The sequence below is a fragment of the Ochotona princeps genome, chromosome 11 (assembly GCF_030435755.1).
Source record: "Ochotona princeps isolate mOchPri1 chromosome 11, mOchPri1.hap1, whole genome shotgun sequence".
In the NCBI taxonomy this organism is placed as follows: domain Eukaryota; kingdom Metazoa; phylum Chordata; class Mammalia; order Lagomorpha; family Ochotonidae; genus Ochotona; species Ochotona princeps.
Window position 1 is genome coordinate 38,163,144 of NC_080842.1, and position 24,745 is coordinate 38,187,888.

The 24,745-nt window shown below is 41.3% G+C and overlaps 1 protein-coding gene across 1 annotated transcript in view; it reads right to left on the bottom strand.

Moving 5' to 3' along the window:
• Positions 1-24,745, bottom strand: part of EBF2 (EBF transcription factor 2) — a 194,863-nt gene that overhangs the window by 37,893 nt on the left and 132,225 nt on the right. Inside the window, exons 7-10 of the mRNA XM_004579068.2 lie at positions 23,023-23,104; positions 8,959-9,076; positions 6,517-6,647; positions 5,724-5,850 (exon numbers count right to left, since the gene is read on the bottom strand). Coding sequence (XP_004579125.2) covers positions 5,724-5,850; positions 6,517-6,647; positions 8,959-9,076; positions 23,023-23,104 — 458 coding nt within the window. The remainder of the gene's footprint in view (positions 1-5,723; positions 5,851-6,516; positions 6,648-8,958; positions 9,077-23,022; positions 23,105-24,745) is intronic.

Sequence of the window (24,745 nt, forward strand, 5' to 3'; positions counted from 1 at the left end):
TCATTAATTCCTAAAGAGTACATTCCTAAAAGTAGAATGGCTGGTTCAACACGTACACACACTTTAAGGCTGATATCTTTCAGGGGCTCTCCTCTAACCATTTACATTGTTATAGTAACAGTGCATTAGAAAGTCCTCACTTTCTCTGAATTTGCCCAATCTAGGTGTCTTTTAAAATAAATTTATTTATTTATTTATTTATTTATTTATTTATTTATTTATTTATGCATGCCAGTTTGGTAGGGAAACGATGGGGTCCTCTTGTCCTCATTTGCATGTATTTGATTATAAATGTGGTTGGGATTTTTCTTTAATGTCTCTTGCTTAACTGAATTCCTTCCAGAATTAAAGGCCTATTGTTGCTTGCTAGCTTTCTATCTGGAGATTTGTCTCCCCCTTAATGTTTAAGATAACTAATGTGCACTTTCTTATCTTTAGTACATAACATAGCAGCTAATGAAAAATAGGAAAAAATAAGTCTTTGCTGAAGAGATGAATGAATGTTTTTTTTCTAAAAAAATATATTCAATCTGGTTTTTTTTTAAAGCTTTACTTATTTATTTGAAGGGCACTTGCAGAAAGAGTACAGTATGTGGCATGACAGGGGAAGCCACCGCCCGCAATGCCACCAATTTGAGTCTTGGCTGCTCCACTTCCCATCCAGCTTCCTGCACATGTACCTGGAAAGCAATGGAAGACAGCTCAAATGTTTGGGCCCCTGTTCCCGTGTGGGAGACCCAGAAGAAGCCATCTGAGGAGTGAACTAATGGATGGAAGACCACTCTCTCTATATATATCCCTTTCTGCTTCCTCCCCTCAACTGCCTGTCAAATAAATAAAAATACATCTATGTGAGAATGTGTGTGTGTGAGAGAGAGAGAGAAACAAGGAATATAAATCTTGTATTTCCAAAAGGCCTTGGCCAAGGCTGGGCCCAAAGTTAAGAACTAAGAACTCTATGAAGAGAACTTATGTGGGTGGCAGGAGCCTAAGCACTTGAGTTATCTGGTCATCCGTTGCCTCTTTCCCAATCACATTACCAGGGAATTGTATCAGAAGTGGAGCAGCTGGGACTGCTATGGTATACCGGCATAAGTGGTGGCTTAATCCACTGTGTCACAACACACGCCCAAGAATAATTATTATTATGCATAAGATACTATGGAATTCAGAGAAAATATGTCCCCAGCTATTTTTTGCCTTGTCTTTTAACATGAAAAATTTTGCTTGTCATGCAATCAAATCTTTTGCCTGACAGTCTGTTCTTACTGTCAAAATGAACAAGGCTCAAGACTAAGTATTGCTTAGCCCCCATATTTTGAAATGTCTATATTTTAATGAAAATTTAACTTGAATATGTTTCAGCTGATGAGAACTCTTTCTGGGAAAGCTTAACTAGCTGACCCAACACATTTGCTAACCATTCCATCTCTGCCAATTGCCCTGAGATTACGCCTCACACTGATACTCATACCTTGGATGTGGGCAAAAACAATTTATTACATTTTCTGTTACATGACATTGCTGTTATGTTCTTGCAAAACTCCATATTCTTTTAATTATTGGAACTTAAAATGGGTTTTAATGTCTGGCAGGGCAAGGTCCTCTCATTTTTCAAAATCAAGGTCCCTATTTTAGCACCTTTCCTTTCCAGATGAACTTCTGTAAAGTTTCCCCTAAACATTTTGTTGTTATTGTGATTGGCACTGTGTTAAGTTTATTCACTAATCGACATCTTTACAATATTAAATCTTCCCACCTCTCCTCCAGCTGGAAGTATTTTGTCCTTCCTCTGAACTCCCTCAGCACTTTATACCTTTTAAAAAATCACTTTCTAAGCTATACCCACCCAATTTTTCAACTATGAAACCTGAGCATTGTCCCTTTCCCTCCCCTCCCAACCTTCACCCCATCCAATCAATCATCAAGTCCCGTCAATGCTACCTCCTAAATTTCATCTACTTCTGCCTGTCCCTGCTGCTGACACTGCGGACCAAGCAGCCAACACTCATGGCCCAGGCCACCACATTGGCCTCTGACTGACCTGCCTGCATCCACCCCGGCTTCTAAGCCAGTCTCTTCAATGCAGAAAAACCTCATAAAAGGTGAGTCTGACTATAGCAGTATTCTCCCAGAGCTCTCCAGAACACCTGTGGGGTGGGGGAATAAAAGAAACGCCTTGATGAGACTGGCCCCTGCCCTCCCTCCAGCTGGATCCCAACCTCTATTTAATCCATCTTTCACAAACATGTTCCATGTTCTTTCTCACCCCAGGGTCTCTGTACACAATTTTCCTACTTGGACTTTTTAGGTCTTTCCTATAACCTTAAATTATTGTTTCTCTTGGCATATATTCTCAGCTCCCTTATAGTACTCATCACATTTTCAATTGCTTAGTCAAGTCAGTTTCCATGGTATATTATTACCAATAATATTAATGATAAACATCTTTTGGATAAGATATGTCATTCTCTACTTATGTTTTGTCCCAAGTGCTTTACATGGAGAGGGGCACTAGTCTGGACTTTATCAGTTTACAAGAGCAGGTGGTTAAATTACTAGGAATGTTGTAACCTGGTCCAAGTCACACTGGTTGCTTGAACTGAGACATGGTGAGAATATTTGTACCACAAACATCACAGCTGCTACAACAATGCTCTTGTTTAATCTCCCTTTTCCTGGAGAGCTGGTGGGTTACTAAACCTGTACCAGTTTACCACTGTTCCCAAACACCACATCCATTTGGTTCTCACTTTACCTTAGCAAGGCAGGTAGCCCATTTTTAAGAGAAAAAAAAAAAAAAAAAAAAAAAAAACAGTAAGGGACAAATCAAGCTGTGAGTCTGGGCAGTCTGACTTCAGAGTATAAGAAGTTCACCTTTACATCACTACACCCTGTGGACCATGAGGGCTGATGAGTTGTCCCTGAGAGCACTAACACGTGGCACAATGTGCACATTCAGTGAATACATGCTGCACGGGAGAGTCAGTGATATCACTGCATGATGCCTCACAGCAGGAAAGAAGTGCTCGTTGACACGTAGCCATGTTAAGTGACATCTGCTCTTTTCAGGGTTACACGGTGCTGCTCTTCTAATGGGCAGTTTCCAAGAACAGACCACAGATTCCTTCCCATGGTTTCATCGGGTGCAGCTTTACATCCCCTGATTCTTGCCTGTTAGTCACTCCCTGTTACTCTTCCACCCTTTTTTGTCTCTACACATCTTAGGAGACTTACCCTAATTATTGTCTTGGAGAAATAGCTACCTTGCTTCCAGACTGATAAAGTGGTTACTGGTTATCAGCACTGATATTGAACCTAATTTTGGGCACATATTGATTCACTGAATAGATAGATTACATTGCTACCTGGGTTCTTCTATTTTGTAAGGTTTCTAACTGGTCTGGGTCTAGCCTAGGCACTGGTGACCTGAAGTCCAGTCTGTGTGAGAATCTGCTTTAAGGAGATGTGCACAGCTGTGCACACACACATGCACTCACTACCCATCACTCTCAATGTCCATAGCCCTGCTGGCCACAGAGATCCTTCTTTACTTCTGTAGAGAGTATGGGATTGGTTCTAATATGCTTGCCATTATATCTACTATGTCCTCATGGGCTAGACCCATCCTCTGCATCCAATGGGTATCTTTAAAACACCAGATGGGCCTGGCGGCATGGCCTAGCGGCCAAAGCCCCCGCTTTGAATGCCCCGGGATCCCATATGGGCGCCGGTTCTGGTCCCGGCAGCTCCGCTTCCCATCCAGCTTCCTGCTTGTGGCCTGGGACAGCAGTAGAGGATGGCCCAAAGCTTTGGGACCCTGCACCCACGTGGGAGACCTGAAGGAGGTTCCTGGTTCCTGGCTTCGGATTGGCACAGCACCGGCCGTTGTGCTCACTTGGGGAGTGAATCATTGGACGGAAGATTTTCCTCTCTGTCTCTCCTCCTCTCTGTATATCTGACTTTGTAATAAAATAAATGAATCTTTAAAAAAAACAAAACAGCAGAAATGCCAGATGCCTCCTATAGGGAAAATGCCTTGAACTCAATTGCTCCTGAGTCATCCTCCGTCATCCTGGGTCCCATAGGTGTGTGGTGCTCCTAAGCCATCATCCTTCGCTCCCATCCCTTCCACAGCGAGCTCATCCAGCCCTGAGACTCAAGCTTGTCAAGATGCTGACTGCTCCATGGCCCAGCAGTCTCAAGATCTTCCCACACGACGCCCTTTCCCACCGTCTCTGCTGTGACTCCCCTCTCCCACACAGGCTCCCTCCCACCTCTTGGCCTGTCATCCTGTTATGTTCTGTCTCTAGCACAGCCTCCCACAGACTCATCAACTGCCAGTCCATGTTGCACTGACCATCAGTGAACCAAACAGAACACACAGTCCTGAGGAGCTCCAGATGGAGGCAAGGCAGTGTGAACGGGGAGGAGAGGGACTGCGGAGAGAGATGGAGGGAGCCAAACTCCACAGTTAACCCCTTCCTGTGATAAAGGTCCCTGCTCAATGCTCCTTCCTCAGAGAAGCCTCTCTCAGCATTCTAAGCCAAGACCTTCCCCACTCCTCCCCACCACCCATCTCTCATTCTCTGCAATTAAATCATTTGTTTTATTTGTCTCTTCTATTCTACACAGGGGACTCTGCCTCATTCATTTCTATGATTCAGAGGCTAGAGTTGCACCCACCCATTGTGTGCCTGTAATAAACACTACTTTGAACTCATGGATGTGCCCCTTTGAGAGTTACTGCAGAAGTGTTTTTAATGTCACAACAGAATCTTCCATAGACTCACAAAAGGAGTAACACTTGAGATGCACTTATCACAGGAGACAGCATTCAAAGGTAAAATTTTAAACAAATATAGCTGAACATAGCAATTTTCCATATATTCCTACTTGATATTTAACCACTTACACACTGAACAGAAGAGGTTGTCTCTCAGTGAGACTAAGATCTGTGTGTACGTTCTACAAAATGCATCACTCTCACTGTTGAGCCAGCTTGCATGCTCCTTACACAAACTCACCTGATCCTACCACCTTTGCACATAGGATTCCCACAGTCAGAACATTCTCCTTTCTCTTTGCTCATCCAAGTCTTCCCTATCTATCCCATTCTTGACACCACAACCCATGACTAACTCACACTAAACACTCTCTTAATGAAACCCACATTCCATTCTTTGGACATACCAAGAGTTTTGAAAATACAAGTTCTCCAGCTCTTCCTTACCTTCTCCCAGAGTTCCTACCTCTTCCAAGGATAGAAGCATATCTTTACATGTAACCTGAACTTTCAGCATTGAGAAAGCAGTACATACAAAGTAGACATTCAATAAATGTTGAAATAGATGAATTCTAACCTCATAAAGTTTTAAAATAATTTATCACCCTACTGAATAGCTGGGAAACCTTGGTTTTTAAAGAAAACTTAGGTTTAGACCACTATTGTTTAAATCCAGTTGCTTGAATGAAAGAGGATACTACTGAGTTTCCTATACAGTTAGAATTCTAATGATATATTCCTGAAATGAGCTTTTTCAGATGATACTGAAATTACTTAAATAAAATGCAAATACAGAATTAAGTTAACACCTCCATATTTAACATCCCAAGCAGGTAGAAAAACCCAGAAACTTAGAATAATTGAAAAGTGTAGATACTAGGAAGTAGAATGAAAGTGAACCAGGAGCCATTGTCTCCTGGAACATGTTCTCACCTACCTGTGTAAATGAACCTTCCTGGAGCTCCCTTGCAGAACTGCTTGGATTTGTAAGATAATGTCACTTCCACCACTCCAGGGATATGTCGAGGAGGAGTCTGTACTCGGATGGCATGAGGGGTTATTAGCTGAGGAGAGAATCGGAAAGGAACTAAGATGCTGTTGGACAAGCCATCACCAGGGACACTGCTGACAGCCTTACATATTGATTTAACAATCTTCATGCCCAATATAGTACTGTTACTGATCTTTTCATAACATATTTCATTGTTTTATTGTGAAAGTAAAATATACTCAATTTGGAAATCACACAATATTAACAATATGTAGCCCAAATAAAACCAATGTTAATATTTAGCATTTCCGATATTTTTCTGTTACAGAATTAGATTTTGCAAGGCATAAACACTGCTGTCCTGAATTTTTTTCTTTTTAACATTATCATGTACACATAGCACCTTTCCTGTATCATTAGAAGTTTTTTCAAAACATGATTTTCAATAATGGAATTTTTTTCATCACATATTTTTCTAGTCTCCTATTTCCAAATTCTAGTTTATTTCTAATATTTCAACATTTAAAATACTTCCACAATTAATATTATGTTTTTGTTAAGGAATCTATCCCCTCAATTATCATGGCTTCCATGTCTTTGTACCCTTGGTGTCTCTTTCCTAGAAGATACTCAACAATGTGTGTTCATGCTAGCAATACTCGGTGAATTACTAGATTTCCTAAAATCAAAACAACCTTTGCACCAAATGAAATCTGGGAAATAAGTTGATTTTGCCTACCTCACTCCATACAAGCATGGTTCCAAACACTACTTGGAGGCCATCAAAAAAGTTGTCCCCGATAATGATGACCATGGCTCCTCCTGTGGTCCAGCCTTCACTTGGGCTAATGGCTTTGATGCAGGGAGTGGCTAAGGAGATGAGAGAAAAAGTCAGCTCTGTTGTTTTATGAGAAACCAACATGCACTCCTATGTTCATAGCAGCACAATCAGTAATTGCAAAAACATGGAAGCAGCCAAAATGCCCATCAACAGAGGATTGGATAAGAAAGCTATGGTTCATCTACTCCATGGAATACTACTCAGCTATTTAAAAAAACAAAATGCAGTTCTTTGTGGCCAAATGGGCCAAACTGGAAACCATAATGCTAAGGGAAATGAGCCAATCCCAAAAGGTTAAATACCACATGTTTGCCTTAATTTAAGATGATATGATTTTATGTATAACATGTTATGTTTTGAATGTTATAGGTTGTGTATAAACTAAAATTGAAATGTCAATGAGGTGGTCACAGAAGGTGGCTGGGAACTCGCATTTACTTTTAACATATTGGTTACTCATTACTATGTCAATTAATTCCATGGTGATGTAAATTTTTGCTGATGGTATGTTGGAGCTTTCAATTGACTGGGATGATAGTCTGCTGGCTCTGTCTTCAGACCAGAGAGTGTATACCTAAGAAGCCGTTGAACTTGACTGGGCAATAAAATGCTGGACTCTATGTTTGGTATATGCTTGCAATGGGGGAATCTCAACTGAACTTGAACTGTGGTTATGCAACAAGGTGGAGGAATCCACCATGGTGGGAGGGTTTGGGGAGGGGTGGGGAGAATTCCAGTACCTATGAAACTGTGTCACATAATACAATGTAATTAATGAATTTAAAATAAAATAAAAAAAAAAAGTCAGCTCTGTCCTTTGGTGGTCGAAATGTGCAATTTTTGGACACAGTGTTGGTCATTCCAAGAAATTCAATTTGAGTTTTGTTCATTTGCCATCCTTCCCAAACTGATTGTTGATTTATTTTTTCCAGATCACTAAGGTTTAATTAATTGATCAGTGTATGAAAAAGTGAAACATTGAGCTAACCATGCAAAGGATATTTTTAAACTGTTATTTTTGCCTACATTTTTATAAGCTGATCAATAGAAATGCGTAAATCCTTTTTCCCCTGCCCCCTGACCCAAGATGTTAAGATATGCAAGGCTTGTCACTATATTAGAGAGAAAAAGAGAAAGCAGAATGTATTGTGGCTGAAAGTGGTTTTTTTTGTTTTGTTTCGTTTTTTTGTTTGTTTTGTTTGTGTGTGTGTGTGAGAGAGAGAGATGTGTGTTTGTTCTAGCACAATCTAGAGACAATTTCTAATTGTGCTCCAAACTTTGTAGGTAGAATTTTCCTCCCTTCTTCCATATGTTTGAGGCCTCTGGACTTTACATCCCAACAGGAACCCAATATGGTTTTCAGGCCATAACTAAAGTCAATCCATCACTCCATTTCCAAAGTTGACAGGGTCAAAGGTGGAGGAGAACTTTGGCAGGACTCCAAAAACATGAGCCCCCTTTGAACAGCCAGTCAATCACATCCAATCAGTCAAAAGCAACTGGAGGGGTTCCTAAATTCTGAACTCTGGGATTTTCTTCTCTCCTTTCAGGGCCCACTGTGGGAGAATTAACACCACTCCAAATTCTTTACTGATTCAATCATTTTCTTTCAGTTCATTAATTCCTATTTAAAATGATATAAGATACATTTAAAGGGCCAAGCTGGGTTAGGGGTGGGTGGTCAGAATATAGCAAAATATCACACTAAAATAGTAGCCTAATCTGGCCACTCATTCATATTATAAGGTTTGCCTAACACCACTAAGTTGAATAGTGCAGAAGGAAGGGGAACGACTGAACTGGAATTTACTTCGATTTGTCAGTTATCTTCCTCAATATACTTTAATTTTTTGGACAACTTGAAGTTTAACAGTTACTGGTATTTCTAATTACTTTAATGCACTTGGAAAACTACCCAGAACAGCACATGATTTCTTCTTGTCCAAGCAAACAAAAATCAATTAGTGTCAGTTTCATTCTGCACATTGTTTTGTTTTGCCCACAATCTGTTTAAGGGCACATTTGACACTTATTCATACATGTCTGGCACTGTAATGTTCCTGTTTAACTAAGATGTCATAGGCCTACATTTGCCTGAAATGCGTATCTAGCAAAAAAGAAAAACACAGAACTGAATGGAAGTGACTGGGAGACTTGGGGATGGATGCTGGAATAGCTTGCAATAGAACAGGCCAGAGTCAGTGTTTACAACTTCATTCAAAAACCCACATGGTTTTGTCTACTTCCTCCATTCTAACTCTAAGACATGAATTTGAAATTAAAATAAAGATGTATGTGGGGAACTTCATCTGTCCACTATGCTCAGTCAAAAGGCTCCACCTTCTGAAGGGTCGAGTCTTCTTGCTCTCCGTCCATGCTTGGAGTTATTGTGAACAAACATGTTGTCAGAAACAGCCAGCACATGTCCATCCACATTGACTGTGGTTGATAGCACAACCTACATATTCAAAGTAGAACAGAGAGGGGAGAGCAGAGTTAATTTAACATAAATAGTAAGGGGTCCCACGATTCTGTTTTACAGAACTTGAGGATGGGGCATGATATTAACAACAACTCAACAGGTTTTCCTGTTCCTTCATTTATGGAAGAATGCTAATGAAGAAGAGACTGCCTTTCACCCATGTGCTGTTGTGTATTTGTATTCAAAGTATATCCATGTAGTGAAGTGGGGAGATTGGCCATCTGCCTGATGCTTTCAGAAACGTAGTTCTTTCTCAAAGCACTGGCCCATCATTCCCATTTGAGTCCCTCAAGCTGTAGTCACCGCAAGAAGCCGAACGTGATTCCGGAAGCTAAGATGTAGACACTGGCTGGAAGGTCACGCCCCAAGCTTGGGGACGGGCTTCTTGCTCATCAGTCAGACCTTAGAGTCACATCATACATCCAGTCTCTGGCTGACGTGTTGTCTGTGACGTTCTCACCCACCAAGAACAAGGACAGAAGAGCTCAGGCTTTGTAAGAAGAGAATGAGGTCATTGAGATGCACTGCTCCAAGTGCAAGGTTCTTTAATTGGAGAAAAGGGATGAGTATGCAGGAGTGGAAGAACATGTATTTGGAATCAGAATGAATTTAAATCCAAAGCCTGCTGTTTCCTTGGACAGATTACATAACCTTCAGAATTTGTGTTTCTTATTTGTAAAAAAGACAAAACTGCCTCTCAGTGTTGAATGAGATAAAATGAGATAATACATAAAAGCATTCAGCGCAACGCCTGATTTGTGCCAAATTAGGATGAGTTCCTCATTTGCTTCACCCCTGCCAGATTTGACTAGTCAGTCAGAAAGATGACTTACTGAGATTTTTCCATAGTCTGAGCTCTAAGGAAGCTTCTAGAAAGAGCTACTTCTCCACTACTTCTATGCTTATTTCTGTACACTTTGTTTTGACAAAGGAACATGTTATGTACTTATTTCTGCATATATATAAACTTCTCAAGGAAGAACATTGAAAAGTACATAATGGAGAGTTCTATTTAAAGGAACTACTCTTACCTACTCCTGAATGAAATTTGATGGCCATCCAATTTTACTGGTGGCCATTCACATTACTCCCTAAATGAAGGGGGATGGGAGGAGGCTGACCCTCACTTACATCTTAGATGACACTTCAAGAATTTTTTTTCTTTGAGTAATTTCAACACAACAAAATATCACAATGGATTCACAGTACCTAACACCCAGCATTAAGAATTGTCAAAATATTACTATTGTTATTTCATCTATGCTAACACCCACTCCATTTCCCTATTCTGTCATGATGCTGACCACATATTGAGGGTTTTCTATCAAGTAAAGTTAATGTGCACTAAAATGCAGAAATTTCAGCTGCACAGTTTATAATATTTTCATCTCCTCAGAAAGTTATTTTATTTTCTTACCACTGAATACTAACCCTGCCTCCTCCACCACCACCACAAAAGCAACATTCTTCTCCTTTTTTTGTTGTAAACAGTTTTTGATGGTATCTCTAAAAATCTTTATTTATTTAGAATGGAATTGATTTGGAAGAATTCATGAAACCCATGGGCCCACAAATCATTTCATATATCCTCACACCATAGGCATGGTGACAGCATACATGAAATTTTACATGGACACAAAGTTTTAATCATTCAACCCAACAGATATTCATTGAGTTCTTACTACATGTCAGGTACTATGACAGGCTCTGGGGATTCAATGAGTAAACCTAAAGGAAATTCTGTGGTCATTCAGAAAATTATCATCAGCATAATTGCTCACAATTCAGGGATGCAGCCTGTCTGGCTCTGGGTCTGTTTTCAATTGTGTCCATGTTAATATGTTAGAATCCAAGAAAAGTCCTTCTGGCGAGTTCCTACCATGTGCAGGCATCTATACAACAGAGACACCCACCACTCCCCGCAAGGGCACCAAGGCCCAAGTTCTAACACAGGGATCTTAAAAAGCATAAGAGCACATGACCGTTCCAGTGAGAGACTGAACCTCACAGTCACAGGCTTAAGAAGGCGAGGGTTGAAAGTAATCCCCCGTAGTCATGTTTACCCTCTGAAAAGAATAGGAGAAAGGCAAGGAAGCAGAGGACTCAAGTCACTCTGACAAATTATGTGAGTGAATGGATTCTCAAAGATATGGCTGTCATCCCTAGAAAACAAAACAAAACAAAAAAAACACAGCAAAGTTATCTGCAGCTTTGCTAGTGAGCTGGACACAGCACAGCAAGGGGACTCTCTGCCCTGACTTGAGGATTACGTGGCTGTACAGAGCGTTCTCTCTGCGACCAGTTTAATTCATTCCACAAGCTTCTTGTCATGCTGTCTGTTAACGCTCCTCATGCATTTCTGCCACAAAATATGGGGCTTTCCTGAGCCAGCTGATTCCATCATTGTTCATTTGGGTGGAGTGAGACTTAGTTCCAAAGTGAACATTTCCCGAATGACATACCCTGATGGCTCAGATGCACTTCATTATTTTCTATTAACAATGGAAATAAATTTTAATCTCTTGCTGGCTAGTGCTGGCCTCTCATGACAGCAAGGGAATTAACCTGAATTATTTCAGTGTCTGTAAAATTTATTACAAGATTCTAAATTATGTCCAAATGTATGTGTGTGTGCCTGGATATATAGATAGAGAGATACAAATATGAGGCAACTTCTAGTTTTTCAAATTCCAAATATCTTAAACTGCTAGGTCCCTAGAAGAGCCTGCCCATGAAATTAAATTTGGAAAAATAACGAATTAAATTCACAAAGTCCACAATGCTTTCAGACCCCTTTGGTGGTGGTTTTGATGTGTGGAGACGCACACTTAAATACTGAAATTCCCTATGTTCACACCACTTGTATTAAAATGAACCACACTATGGAGGGAAGATATATTTGGAACAGAGCTTCTAATTCGACTTCCTTCACTCTTTTCTGCTGAACGATGATAACACTGATATCTTTCTATTCAGAGAAGTTAAACTCTCGGAATGCTTTAAGACTAAAGGAAGTGGAATGTGCATTCCAACATCATCTCCCTCCCAGGCCTTCCCCTTGCACAAGCCAACTTCTTTCCCCTAGTGAGTATTTCCTGGGTCATGAAGGCTGACCCTTTCCATCTGGAATCAATCAGTCAACCCCTGACAACTTCCTGAAACACCTCACTCCATTTCCTGTTCTCTCCCCCTTCTCGCTTTTCCCCTGGTTTGCTTCACTCTTCAAAACTGCAGGCCACAGCAGCTTAATGTTAGAGGGTCAGGCACAGTTAGACTCCAAAACACTACACAAGGACACCTTTGACCTTCAAAAATCTTTACATCTTAGCTAAACAAATCAAGGTCAACATTTCTTACCATTACCTTGTTAACTATTTGTATGCAACTTTGCCAACCGTCCTATGATCAGGTAACCGTCAATACCACTTGTTCTCCTAAGATCATAAACTGATATGCTTTAAAAGTAGTTAATTTAGCATGGATAAAAGATGCCATTTGAAGATACCTGAAACTAAACATCATTGCCATCACAACAAACATCTGGAAGGTGTTCTCTACCAAGGATTCTGTGTGCCTCATCAACGTATCCTGTCACCTCAGCATGGCACCTCCTAATTTCTAAGGCTCTCAGAATCTCTTGGCACTGCCATTCTGCTGGCACAGTCCTCCAAGAATGCCAATTAGAAACACAGATGTCCATAATTTGCGTGGGACAGGCCCTGGGTTTTGCTGCTGACACTAGTGACAACTTCCATTTATTTCTCCTAGTTGATGTAACTATATTTCAGCTCAAAGCTACAGTAGCAGTCAGCAGATCTGTATGCAAAGACATTGCAGGTAGCAGCCCTCTTCCATAAACGCACTTCAACACAAAAGCAACAACCCAAGTATTTGTGATCTTACCTGGAAGCCAAGTATCCAAGAAAGACAACTGTGGGACCAGCTGACACTGCTTGCGTGTTTGTTTTTTTTTTTTTAAGGGAAAGTGATTTTTGTGTTTCGTCATCCCTTACTTTCTTTTGATATGATATCTTAGGTTTTGAGGAAGCCAGCTCAATAAGCCGAAAAGTGATGAGTGACTGTGGTAGGTTTCATTTCTAATTATACAACAGTGTAAGATAGTCAGAAGTAAACAAGAATAAAATGTCTTATCTCCCCTTGAAAAGTACAAGCAAAAGTTTTAAAGTAAAATCTACAAACACGCTAGTGGTCTGCTACAATGACTCAAGGAAACTGGTTTTCTCAAATTCTATTTTTCATTCATTGTCCACAAGTTCTCCCTTACTCTAATAATTTATACAAAGAAACAGCTGAGTTGTAAACAGTTCTTTCCTGCTCATAAAAAGCCACTTCATGATTTACCTATCAGGGGGACACATCTGTTAATCTCCTGCTCCTTTCATTTTCGAGTAGAGGAGCTGTTTCTTTGGTATCACCATGATAGTGTGTGATGTGAGGACAGTTATTAAACGGGTTAATTCTCACCCTTGGGTTATTTTTATGCCTTGTTCTTATTTTTTTGGAGCTCTACACGTGTGTACATGTGTGTGTGTTTAATATTGAGATTTCTCTAAGTTCTAGCTGTATGATTTAGTTGAATTACACAAGTCAGAGCAATGGCCAGCTCAAGCCTTCCTTGCAGTTAGCTCGTCTCAGTTCACACCCAGGTATTCCTACAAAGACCCAAAGTTTCATACAAGGAGAGGGAAAAAATGAATTTCAAATGAAAAATGTGTGGAATGACTAAATGATCTGCTCTTTCAAACAGACAATATTTCGAGTATATAGTTTCTGGAGAAAATTACATCAGCTAAAAACCTCCCCCCAACACACAGATCAGAGTTTTTCTTTAAAAACATACCAGTTTCTACCACTGGTGAGACACAGGTCCCCACTATTCAATGCGAGTCATGCTCCTCCTAGCTGGATGTGGGGCCTTTGGTAGTTTAATCTCAGTAAAGCTATAACACGTAGCATTTACAGCACACTCAGCGTTGAAGACTCTGATACCATACTTACGAACATGCATACACCCGGCTAAATAAAATGGTCTAAAAAATTCCTGTTATTTTGCCAAGTATGGAAAAAAATTCTTTATGACATTTTACATCTGGAAATGGAATTAAATTCACGATGTGCTTTTCCTTTATAACTGTTCAGTTGCTATATATGTTATTTCAGCTTTCCCAAAGCACGGCTGTTATGTGGGATTTTATTTTCCACCTGTGGAAGCAGGAGAGGGACACGGAGACCATTAAAGCAGCAGAGAAAATCAAGACGGGCCTCTTGGCTGTGGTGGGCAGTCAAACTGGGAGTCCGCACTGTGGTAAGAAATAAACTTTGGTGATTTCGTCACTGGCTAATTCTCACAATTGATAAGGTGAATCTAAGGCAACAACTGTGCCTAAGCCTCAATTAATTCAAACCAAGTTAACAGCAAACCAATTGGTTACTACATTCTGTGTCTCCATGCCACTTGATTCTTGGCACAAAACCTATTTTCAAACCAGAATTGAAGCCCAGGTTTTTCTCTGTTAGTGAACTCTGGAGCCTTCAACATTACTTTTAAACACCTATGCAATAAGAATGGAGTTTGTCTTAAAAAGAAGAGGGGAGGTGGCTGAAGGAAGAGGACTAGCAGGAGAAGGAATGAATATTATTCTTAGCAATAACTGCTATTTCATATTCTATCAGGTTAAAATTTTTCATCGTTGAAGCATCAAGCTGCAAACAGAACAACCCAATGTTGCTGACCATAGAGACAGCACTAAATGAGGCAGGATTGTGGTATTTGTGGTGTGACTGAACAGGTACTTTCAATAACCAGGAAGCACGGGGTTTTACGCGGCCATTAGGTATGTATGGAGACTCCCTTGCTTGCCATGGACATTTCTGGAGAATACTGCCCCTCTCTCAAGGAGCTTAACCCGTAGTTGACAAAGCAGAAGCACACCAGACATAGACAGGAGATGTTACTGCATAGTACTAAATCACCGAGACCCAAACTGCAGCCACTGAGTAGTCTATGTGTCAGAGATCAGCCGAGTCAACCTGCACTGAAGGCAGACGCAGACATTTTCATGAAGGAAGCAAGACTTGGGCTATGCTTTAACGAACCGATCAAGTGAGGGGATAGCAATAGCCTGAGATGGCCAAAATTATCATCAGAGTGACTTCAACATTCTCATTTTTAAACAGAAGTAGCGTATGCTCAGTGCTTTACATGGGCACATCTTAGCAGGTTGGTTTTAGGATTTCCGGCCGCTTCTTAAGAGTTTGCCTGTTGAAATCCAGCTGTGTGGGTACAGAAAACAAGTGAGAGCTTGAACAAGCCTTTCACGTCACATGGAGCCTGAAGTCCTTCACTGCTTTTATACAACACTGCATTTCCCTTTAACACCAAGGCCAGAGATACTGGCCAATATCATCCCTCTTCGCTTTGTTCCATTGAATTCATTGTTTTTCCCATCTAAAATGCAAGCCAAGAGGGATGGTTATGGTGGGGCAGTATTTTGCCAGTGAAAGTTTTAAGAGCCACAGGGGAGCCCCCAGAACATTCCTGGTGCACTTCTTGGGCTCTACCAGCACAAATCTCTAGCTCTCTGCCCAGGAACCTCATGAATCACCCATCATCCGTCTAAAATCAGGAGCATACCAGCCCCCAAGGCAGCTGAGGAGTCCGTGTACTCATCATGCAGAACTAAGTTTTGCTTTCCAGGAAGTTCTGTATCTGATTGCCCTAAATGGCTTCAGATGCCCAAACTCCAGCTAGCCAGAATACTGCAGCACTTGGGATTTTGTTTGTTTGCACCTAAACAGAATTTATTTGCACCTACATGGAATCCGGCACATACTTTCCTAAAGGTTACTTAAGCAAATACCTGTTGTTGCAACTCTTCTTTTTCTCTCAGAAAGAACTCAAAGCACACTTCTTATGTGAGTTGGTCAAAATAATGATTGCTTTGGTTTTTGTCCTCATTTGAGACACAAAAGAAGTCAGAGTGAGATGGCAGATTAATACCTCCCCCAGCAAGCCTCCTCCAGCAAGCCTTCTCCAGATGGACAGCACAAGGCCAAGGCCAAGATACTCAACTCCTGCAAGGTATTTTGTGACTTGAATAGATAATTATTGTTCTTAACTTGGACTATCTGGTTTGTTTAATCACCAGATAATGGACTCACCTGTTGATGTGAGAGGCCATAAGTCAAGTGATTTTCATTATGTGCTTTAGAACTGCTGCTCAGTAGCACAGCACATTTCAAATGGTGGATGAGATCACAGAGCAGCTGGAGTAGCTCTCCAACTGAAAGGTTGGAACTGGAGAAACCTGCAGGCAGCTGGAGCTGTATTAAATTTTTACCATTTGGAGTTAATTTAAACTCTCGTTTCCCTCTTCAACGGGTGTGAGAGAAACATTCAGTGTTTTTTATTTAAGGAAAATAGATGGTGGTGCCATTAAAAGTTTTATATAAGAGCTGGGGGTTTAAAAAAAAAATCATAAGGGATTGTTGGATGGATCTTGGCTTGATTCCAAGACATGAGTAGCCGTGCCCTTTGCTCTCGCATCGTTTAGTAAAACAGACTAATGGCTAACACCCAGCTGTGTGGACTGGGTGTCTTTGTCACAGACATTCATTTTCCCATCATTCTTGTGCAGTCATTACATCCAGTTCGGGGCCCTCACACACCAGGCCTCTCATAGTACCCAGCTTCCCAGTGGACATCACATCAGCCTGATCTGCATTTGGAAATGCACATGCCCTTCCTTGCCTGCTGGGATCCTTGTCTCTTGAAGCCAGAGATGACACATCTACGCATGCATCGCAGTCTTCTCCCAGTATGACTGTACAAATGAAAGATGACGACTTTGGTGAACCTAATCAAAAAAGGGAGTAATTTATGGGATGAATCTGAACTACCCAAGAGCTTCCCAAGAAAGAATCTTTATTTAGATGCAAGCAAGCTCTAAGTTGGAATGAAGGAGTTCATTAAAAGTAACTTGGTAGTCGGAGATATGTCAAGACTATCAAGAAAGCTACCAACTCCAGCAAGATCTAACACTCAATCGTGCTGCCCACAGCATGGAAAACAACTTACACTTTTACAGTGGATCCTGTCTTTTAAAAATAGGATTCTTTTGAGGTACTGGGTAAAAAGATGGCACCCAGTCCTCTATCTCAAGTAAAAGAGCTGCTAACATTGGTATCTGTTGTAGATGATGCTGTGGAAGTCTCTGGAAACCACTGTGAGGCGTGTCCTTGTTTGCCAATGTTGTAACGCTGGGCATCATTTAACTCTATATTCCCCATACTTGGTCACCCTGCAGAGTTCTGGGCGGCACCACAAAGACAAGTGGCATAGTAAGGCATCCCACTGTTCCCCACCAAGTCCCCTGGAGACCACAGACAAGCAAACTTGATCCATGTACCTTCATTCTTCATCTTCTGTCTCCTTACGAGAAGGTGAGCTCTGATATGCTCTGTCCCATCTCCTATACCCAGAGAGTGCCTGGCCCTAGGCTGTCCTCAGCAGCACAGGATGGGAGAATGCACAAATGAATGAATAACCTCTAGGTTTCACTAAAGCAACAGGAGCCAAAGTGTTGTCAATTTCTTCTATCCTTTAGACACTGACTGGGAAAAGATAGTGTGCCCAACTTTATTTTCCTGACTTCATTTTCTTCTAGGTTTTATAACGTCCTGCTCTCCACCCATAGTGCAGAGAAATAAAGAACGGAATTCATGTTTTAACAGGCCTGTCTAAAGTCGACAAATATTTTTTTCTTTCCTTCAAGGAGCTGTTCATCTTGGTGTTCACCTAATTGCCCCATTTCAAAGAGAAAAAAATTATCAAGGGACTGAGGTTTTGGGAAAGTCCTACAAAGGTTTTCTTTTTTCTTTTCTTTCTTGCTCTTAGATTCATTTAATAATTTGCTCCACAGAGCACCTAGAATTGTGCTAGCCATTGGAGAGAAATATAAATGTGAATAAAAGTTGCCAACCAGTGCAAGCATCACACAGTCTAGTCAAGAGAGAAACTGTCATCAGACCAAGTGTCAAGTGGCGGAATGGAGGTCTGTGGAGGACAGTGTTTTTAAAAAACAGGTTTTTGTTTAGACAAAGAGCGGAGTTTTTACAAATTCTTAAAGGGTTATAGACCAAACAAAGGTGAAAGCCTACTGTGTTGTTAATAGATGCTTTTTACACTCAGTGATGCCTAAGACTTGAATGAGGTAAACAGAAGATTGGTTCAGACTTGAAAAAGTCTGATAAACCAATTATCTTCTCATCTGATCATTCTGGGGAAGATACTTCAGGTCCCACCAGGGTTTAGGTGATGGGGCAGGAAGAAGGATGAGCAGAGTTTGATTGAGTTCATCATTTGGTTAGAAATGTTTTATATTTCTATTTTGCCTATATCAAGTTCTCATAAGTGAGCCCTTCATGTCAAAACATGTGTTTGATCATCTAATAATCGTGAACTGGAATGACTGTACATGTGGTTCAAGATGATCAACTTTATCATTCTGAATGAGAAAGATGTTCCAGAAGTCCTAGAAGTTACCATCCCTTCGGTTCACACTCCCCACCACTCTGTAGTGATTTCTTATTTGCACCTGGATCTTACTTGGCTATTACAGCAGCACATAGTCAAGCTTCTCTTCATACTAGCTTTCTTCATATGAAACAGCTTTCATGGAGGGTTGTTAATAGAATCTGAGTACAGTATAAAAATTATTTTATGAAAAGAATGCCAACAAAAAAGTGGAAGATAGGTGTTTAAGGTGTATAACTGTAGCTTAAGGCCAGTTAAGCTGCCTGCATCCCACACCTAGGATTCAAGGTCTGGTTCAAGTAATTGAGCTTTAGCTATGCACATGAGGGACCTGGATTGAGGAGTTCACAACTTTTGTCTTTGCCTCAGAGCATGCATCACTTCGAGACCCTGGGTTGATATCAGGTGGCCTCTCCCCATCCCCAGGTACTGGGGCACGTGGTTGGGAGGCTGGGTGTGGCTCCTCCCTACCCCCAGAAACAGGAAGAAGTAGGAAATTCAGAAAAAATGATCATAGCCACTTTTCCCTAACCCTTGATCCTTCCCACCCTGATCAAATATGTAAATCTCATCTAAAATAAGATAAAATAAAAATGTTGTCTTTGAACTGACAATTGAAAGCATTTGGAGTGAATCAGCACTCTCACACACACACACACAGACACATCATAGTGGTTTTTGAAAAAAGGAGAAAGTTAAACTACAATCTATTAAGTAGGAGAAAACATTTGCAAATTACATAACTGATAAGAGCTGAGTATCTCAAATATATTGTAACTGTTATAATTCAACATTTAAAAAATAACACAATTAAAGCAAAAGATTTGAATGGCCATTGCTCTAAAGAAGTTACACAAAGGAGAAGTCCAACATCCTTCCCTCATTAGCGATGAACAGATGGGAACCACCTTGAGATAGCACTGCACATCCACAGGATGGGTATATTTAAAAAACAAAACAAAATAAAACAAACAAAAAACAACTAAGTGTTGATGCAGAAGTTAGGGAAATTGGTACCTTCAAACATTACTAGTGGTGATGGAAAATGGTGCAGCTGCTGTGGAAAACAATCTGGCAATTTCGCAAAAAGTTAAAGTTAGAACTACCATATGACCCAGAACTTCCACTCTTAGTCACATTCCCAAGAGAATGAAAAACATATGCTCACAAAAGCCTTGTGCACAAATATTCACAGTAGTATTACTTATAACAGCCAAAATGTGTAAACAACCCAAGTGGTTATTAACAGTGATAAACAAAATGATATATTCACAGGTCAAAATATTATTCAGTCATAAAAAGGAATGACATCCAAATACATGCTACAATATAGGTGAATCTTGAAAACATTATACTAAATAAAAGAAATCCGACTAAAGACCACATATTGCATGATTCCAATTATATGAAATTTCAGGAAAAAATCCAGAGAGATAAAAAGTAGGTTGGTGGTTGTAGACAGTTGGGCAGAAACAAGAATTAAGATGCCTGGGGTCTATTTGGGGTGATGGAAACATTCTGGAATCAGAGGGTGATGCTGGTTGTAAGCACTGAGAGTGCAATAAAGTTTGTTGAATTGTATGTTTCTAAGAGAGTTAAAATAGTAAATTTATGTTAAATGAGTTTTATCCCCGAAAAACACACAAAAAAATTGCAAATTGATTTCATTTCTACCCAAGAAATAATGTAAGCACAGAATCCACACACACCTCTCTATACCCCCGTCCCCTCAGCTTTATCAAAATCAAATAGTTTCACCCAGGATCAGAATTTCTCCTCCTTTTGAAACCAACACTATTTAAGCCAGTAGAAATCTCGGGCACAATGAAAACCTGATTCAGCAAATAACCAAGGAAGCAGCAGAAATTTTAGCATGCTCTTGCTTTGTGAATATCTTGCTAAAATTCAGGAGAAGAAAAAGGACGAGGCATTCTCTAAGACCTCCTCACAATTTCAGGAGCATTCTTCATCTTAAAACCCTTCCACAGAAGTGGAGAATGGGATAGGATAAGGATCTGAAATAAGGGGACCAGTGTGCTGGCATAGTGAACAAACCCATCCCATGCAATGCCACCATCCCATTTGGCTGCCCATTGGTGTCCTGGAGGCTCCACTTTCCACCCAGTTCCCTGCTAATGACCTGGGAAAGTCAGCAAAGGCTGGCTCAAGTTGTTAAGTACCTTCTACCCATATAAGACACCCTGAAGAAGATCCTGGCTCTTGGCTTTGGCCTGTTTTGGCTCTGGCCACTGCAGCCATTTAGGAAACAAATTGGGAGATGGAAGATCTCTACCTGCAACTCTAATTTTCAAATAAATAAATAAAGGAATCTGAAGTAGCATCTTCTGTTTCCTATCTCTATTTTTTAAACTTTAATTATATCTGAAAGGTAGATTTACAGAGGGGGAGGAGAGAGGCAGGGAGAGAGAGGTATCTTCTAACTACTGGTTCACTTCCCAGATGGCCTCAATGACTGAAGCTGAGCTGATCCAAAGCAAGGAACCAGGTGCAAGCCAGGTCTCCCATGTGGGTACAGGCACCCAAGGATTTGGGCCATCTACCACTACTTTCCTAGTCCATATGCCCGGCAGCGTGGCCTAGCGGCTAAAGTTCCCCACCCCCAAGTCCACAAGCAGGGAGCTAGATCAGAAGTGCAGCAGCTGAAACTAGAACCGGTGCCCACATGAGACACCAGCACTGCAGGTGGAGGATTAACCTATTGAGCCACTGTGCCAACCGTACCTGCTGCTACTTCTTCCCGAATGAGGCTGAGCTTTGGTGATCCAGGTACTCTGGGATTCTTCTGAATCTAGCTATCCTTTGGACTGAAATTATTATTAGTATTATTATTATTTTATTTGAAATACTGATACTTCCACTCTGTATAGTGTTCCTGTTTCATTCCCAGGAGAAGCTGAAAGCATTTCTGTTTGTCTTGGGATCGTCCAGCAAGGGAAGATTCTGTGGGAGCGAGGTAGGCTTCCATGTGTTTAAGGAAAGCTGGGAACTGTGTTAAGTGGTATCACAAAGTTGTCAAAGGCATAGCAGGATTGGCTTAATAACCACGAATGGTGCAAAAATAGATAAATTACAGGATTTTTGTTTTCCAAATAACTCTCAGTGGCCCTGTTTTACCCATCTCGTTTGTTGACTTTGCAAATGATTCTGTCTCAAGTCACCTGTCTGAACATGGCCACAACCCAGAAACTCCCTAAGTAACAGGCAAGAGCACAACAGCACGTGTGGGGTACCACGCAAAACGAAAACGCACTGCTCCTTGTTCCAACATGGCGAAGAATTACAAGAAGTGCGCTGCAACGTACAAAGCTGCCGGCTGCAACGCATGAGCCACCCGTGGCACGCATGGCCTACTGGGAAGAGGTTGGTCCAACACATGCTCCCGCCTCCACTGGCTCCTCACTGTGATTGTGGGCAAACCACTTCACCACCCACAACCTCATTTCCCTCCCTTGAAGTGTGAGGCTTGGAAATCCCTGTCTCCTGCATTGCTGTGAGGATGATTATTTAAAGCCTCAAGTTCAAATACTATTGTTGAACACATTTTTTACTTTTCTATGGAAAAGAGGATGCCATGTATTTAACTTGGACATGAATGGCAGTGGGGTCTTTTGGCAAATTCAGTAGGGTCCTTCAAAGCTTAAGGAAAGGGGCCGAGAAGGGCTGCACTTGCTCCCAGCTCCACCCCACACCCTTGGCCTTTCTCTGTGTTTTTATTAGCTGTCTTCTCAGTACATCAGTGGCAAGGCTGATGAAACCGGTGGCAGATTTAACTGCCAGGCAGCTGGGTCACTGTCCCGTGGGTCTTGTTGTCATGCTGCGATCTTAAAGTGACCACAGCTGCTTGGGCTGCTGCTTTCCAAAAGGCTCTGAGACAGGCCACTGAATAGTTAAACCAGGGAAGAGGGAAGGCAGAAACTGCTGCTCGCCAAAACACATGGAGAAGCTGCTTTGAAAAATCCCAAGGTGGCTGAATATCAAGAACACAGCTCCTGCTGTGGGCAGCTGCGTGTGCAGTGGGCAGCCTGAGGGCTTCGAATCAAATCTCCAGGCTAGGTCGCTGCCTCTCCCAGTGGGACTTGGGCAGTGGAGGCAGAAAGCCTAAATACGACAAAATGCAGCTCTCCCCACCCAACCCTTACTAATGGATGAGGGTTAGCCTAGATGCTTATCTCTGAGACTCTGAGACTGTTAGCAGCATCACTGAAAGATGGTGGGTTTTTTTGGTTTTGTCTTGCTTTGCTTTGTTTTGGTGGTAGAGGTGGTTACTGGGGGTGGAGAAAAAGGAGTGAGAAAGGAAAGCGAAAGGATGACTTATTTAGCAGGCGAGATCGGCAGAACTCCTTACCTGAAACCGTCTCATGTCCCTTGGGTTTCCTGCTGTTTTCAAACAATTCTGATTGCACTTGAGGAAAAATTTTAAAAAGAATCTGTGAAGAGAAAGCAATGTGTTACATTTTTCAGTAAACATTTTTTAAGGGAGACCATATCTGCATTCTATTAGATTTGATTTGAAAGCGATTGTATTTCAGGTCTGGGGAATTTCAACCAGCCCTGCCTGTGAACGAACAGTGCTGACCTGGTGCAATTTGCAAATTTGGATGTTTTCAATCGCAAGCCCAGCAACCCCTACTTCATCACTGTAGGGGATTGTTAAGCAGTTCACGAGCTGGGCTCTGGTTTGTGCATGGGCTCTGGGATTTCCACAGCACAGCACACTGGAAAAAAAGCGGCGGGGGGGGGGGGGGGGTTGCTCAAACACAGCAGTGACCCCTGCTGTACAGAAAATCTTGCTCCAGGGTTAAAAATGCTTGGACTGGACCCATGACCCCTGGGGCACCTGATGTAGGTGGCACTTCCCCAGTCACACACACCTATGCTCACTTGCAAAGATGACCTGATATTCTTAACCATTGTTTACACATATCATCAGTACATGGTATGTTGCTATCCAAAGACAACTTCTGTCTGTGCACACACGGGTCAGAGGTTTTGTGATTAAGGGTGAGTGTGTGTCTAGATGATCTCTAGCTCATCCAGAAAAATACAGAGGTTATCAATGCGAAGACGTTATTTTTTTGAAGCCCATATTCTCCTAAATTAACTCTCTGGGCCATTTTAAAATCGGACACCAGGAATCAAATAAAGTGCCTCAACCAAGAAAAATGGCGGAAGTAATTCACCTCATTAATGTCTGAAATTTTGTTTCCAAATACAATAAGTTTTTCACTTATTTCACTTGCAGAGTCCTTTTCCTTAAAAAAAAAATCCAGCTTTTGCAGTGTTAAAGTCCCAGGTGAGCTAGGCCTATTTCCCTTTCTGTTACTATGACAACGAAATTTTACCGCAGTCCCAAAGTCCCTTCAGAACTCTCACATCCATGCCTTGAATTAGAACTTTAAAGGAAAAGATATACATTTTTCCCAGGATTTACCAACAAAAAATATGAAGAAATCAACAATGCTTCCAAAAATTCTATTTTAAAGCGATGCTGAGTGAAATGTTCCCTTCACAACCTTCTGCTCCATTTTATGTTTGGAACAATCACACAAAAGAATTAGAGAATGCTTGAATTAATTCCCTTTCTACTTCAAGGAAAAAAACAACAACAACAAAACCTTATGAGAAGAAGATAAACAGTCAACAACAATAATGGAGAAATAGTTCGTATCTTGACTACGATGTTGCTAAAAATATTTGCCAACATGCTCCTGACCCAATGTGTGAATAAAGCTGGGTGTGAATTTGCAAGTAACAGCTAAGTACTATTTCATTATTTTACAACATTTACTTTTCACTCTGTCTTTCCATCGTTCTCAGGGAGGGCGGAAGGTGGGACATTGCCATCCCAAGTAACAGAGGTGTCACCCAGGCCCAGTCAGAGCTGCTCCAGAAGAACAAGGCAAGGCAAACAGCGGCCTTGCTTTACACGTGGTGTAAATTCACAGCCCGCCGCCGCTTCGGACCTGCAGTGAAACATCCGCCCGCAGTCATCGGAGGGCGTTAGCGCAAAAACTGCTTTTCTGGTAAGTGAAGACAGATCAGGATTCAGGTAACAAAAAGGAAGCCTA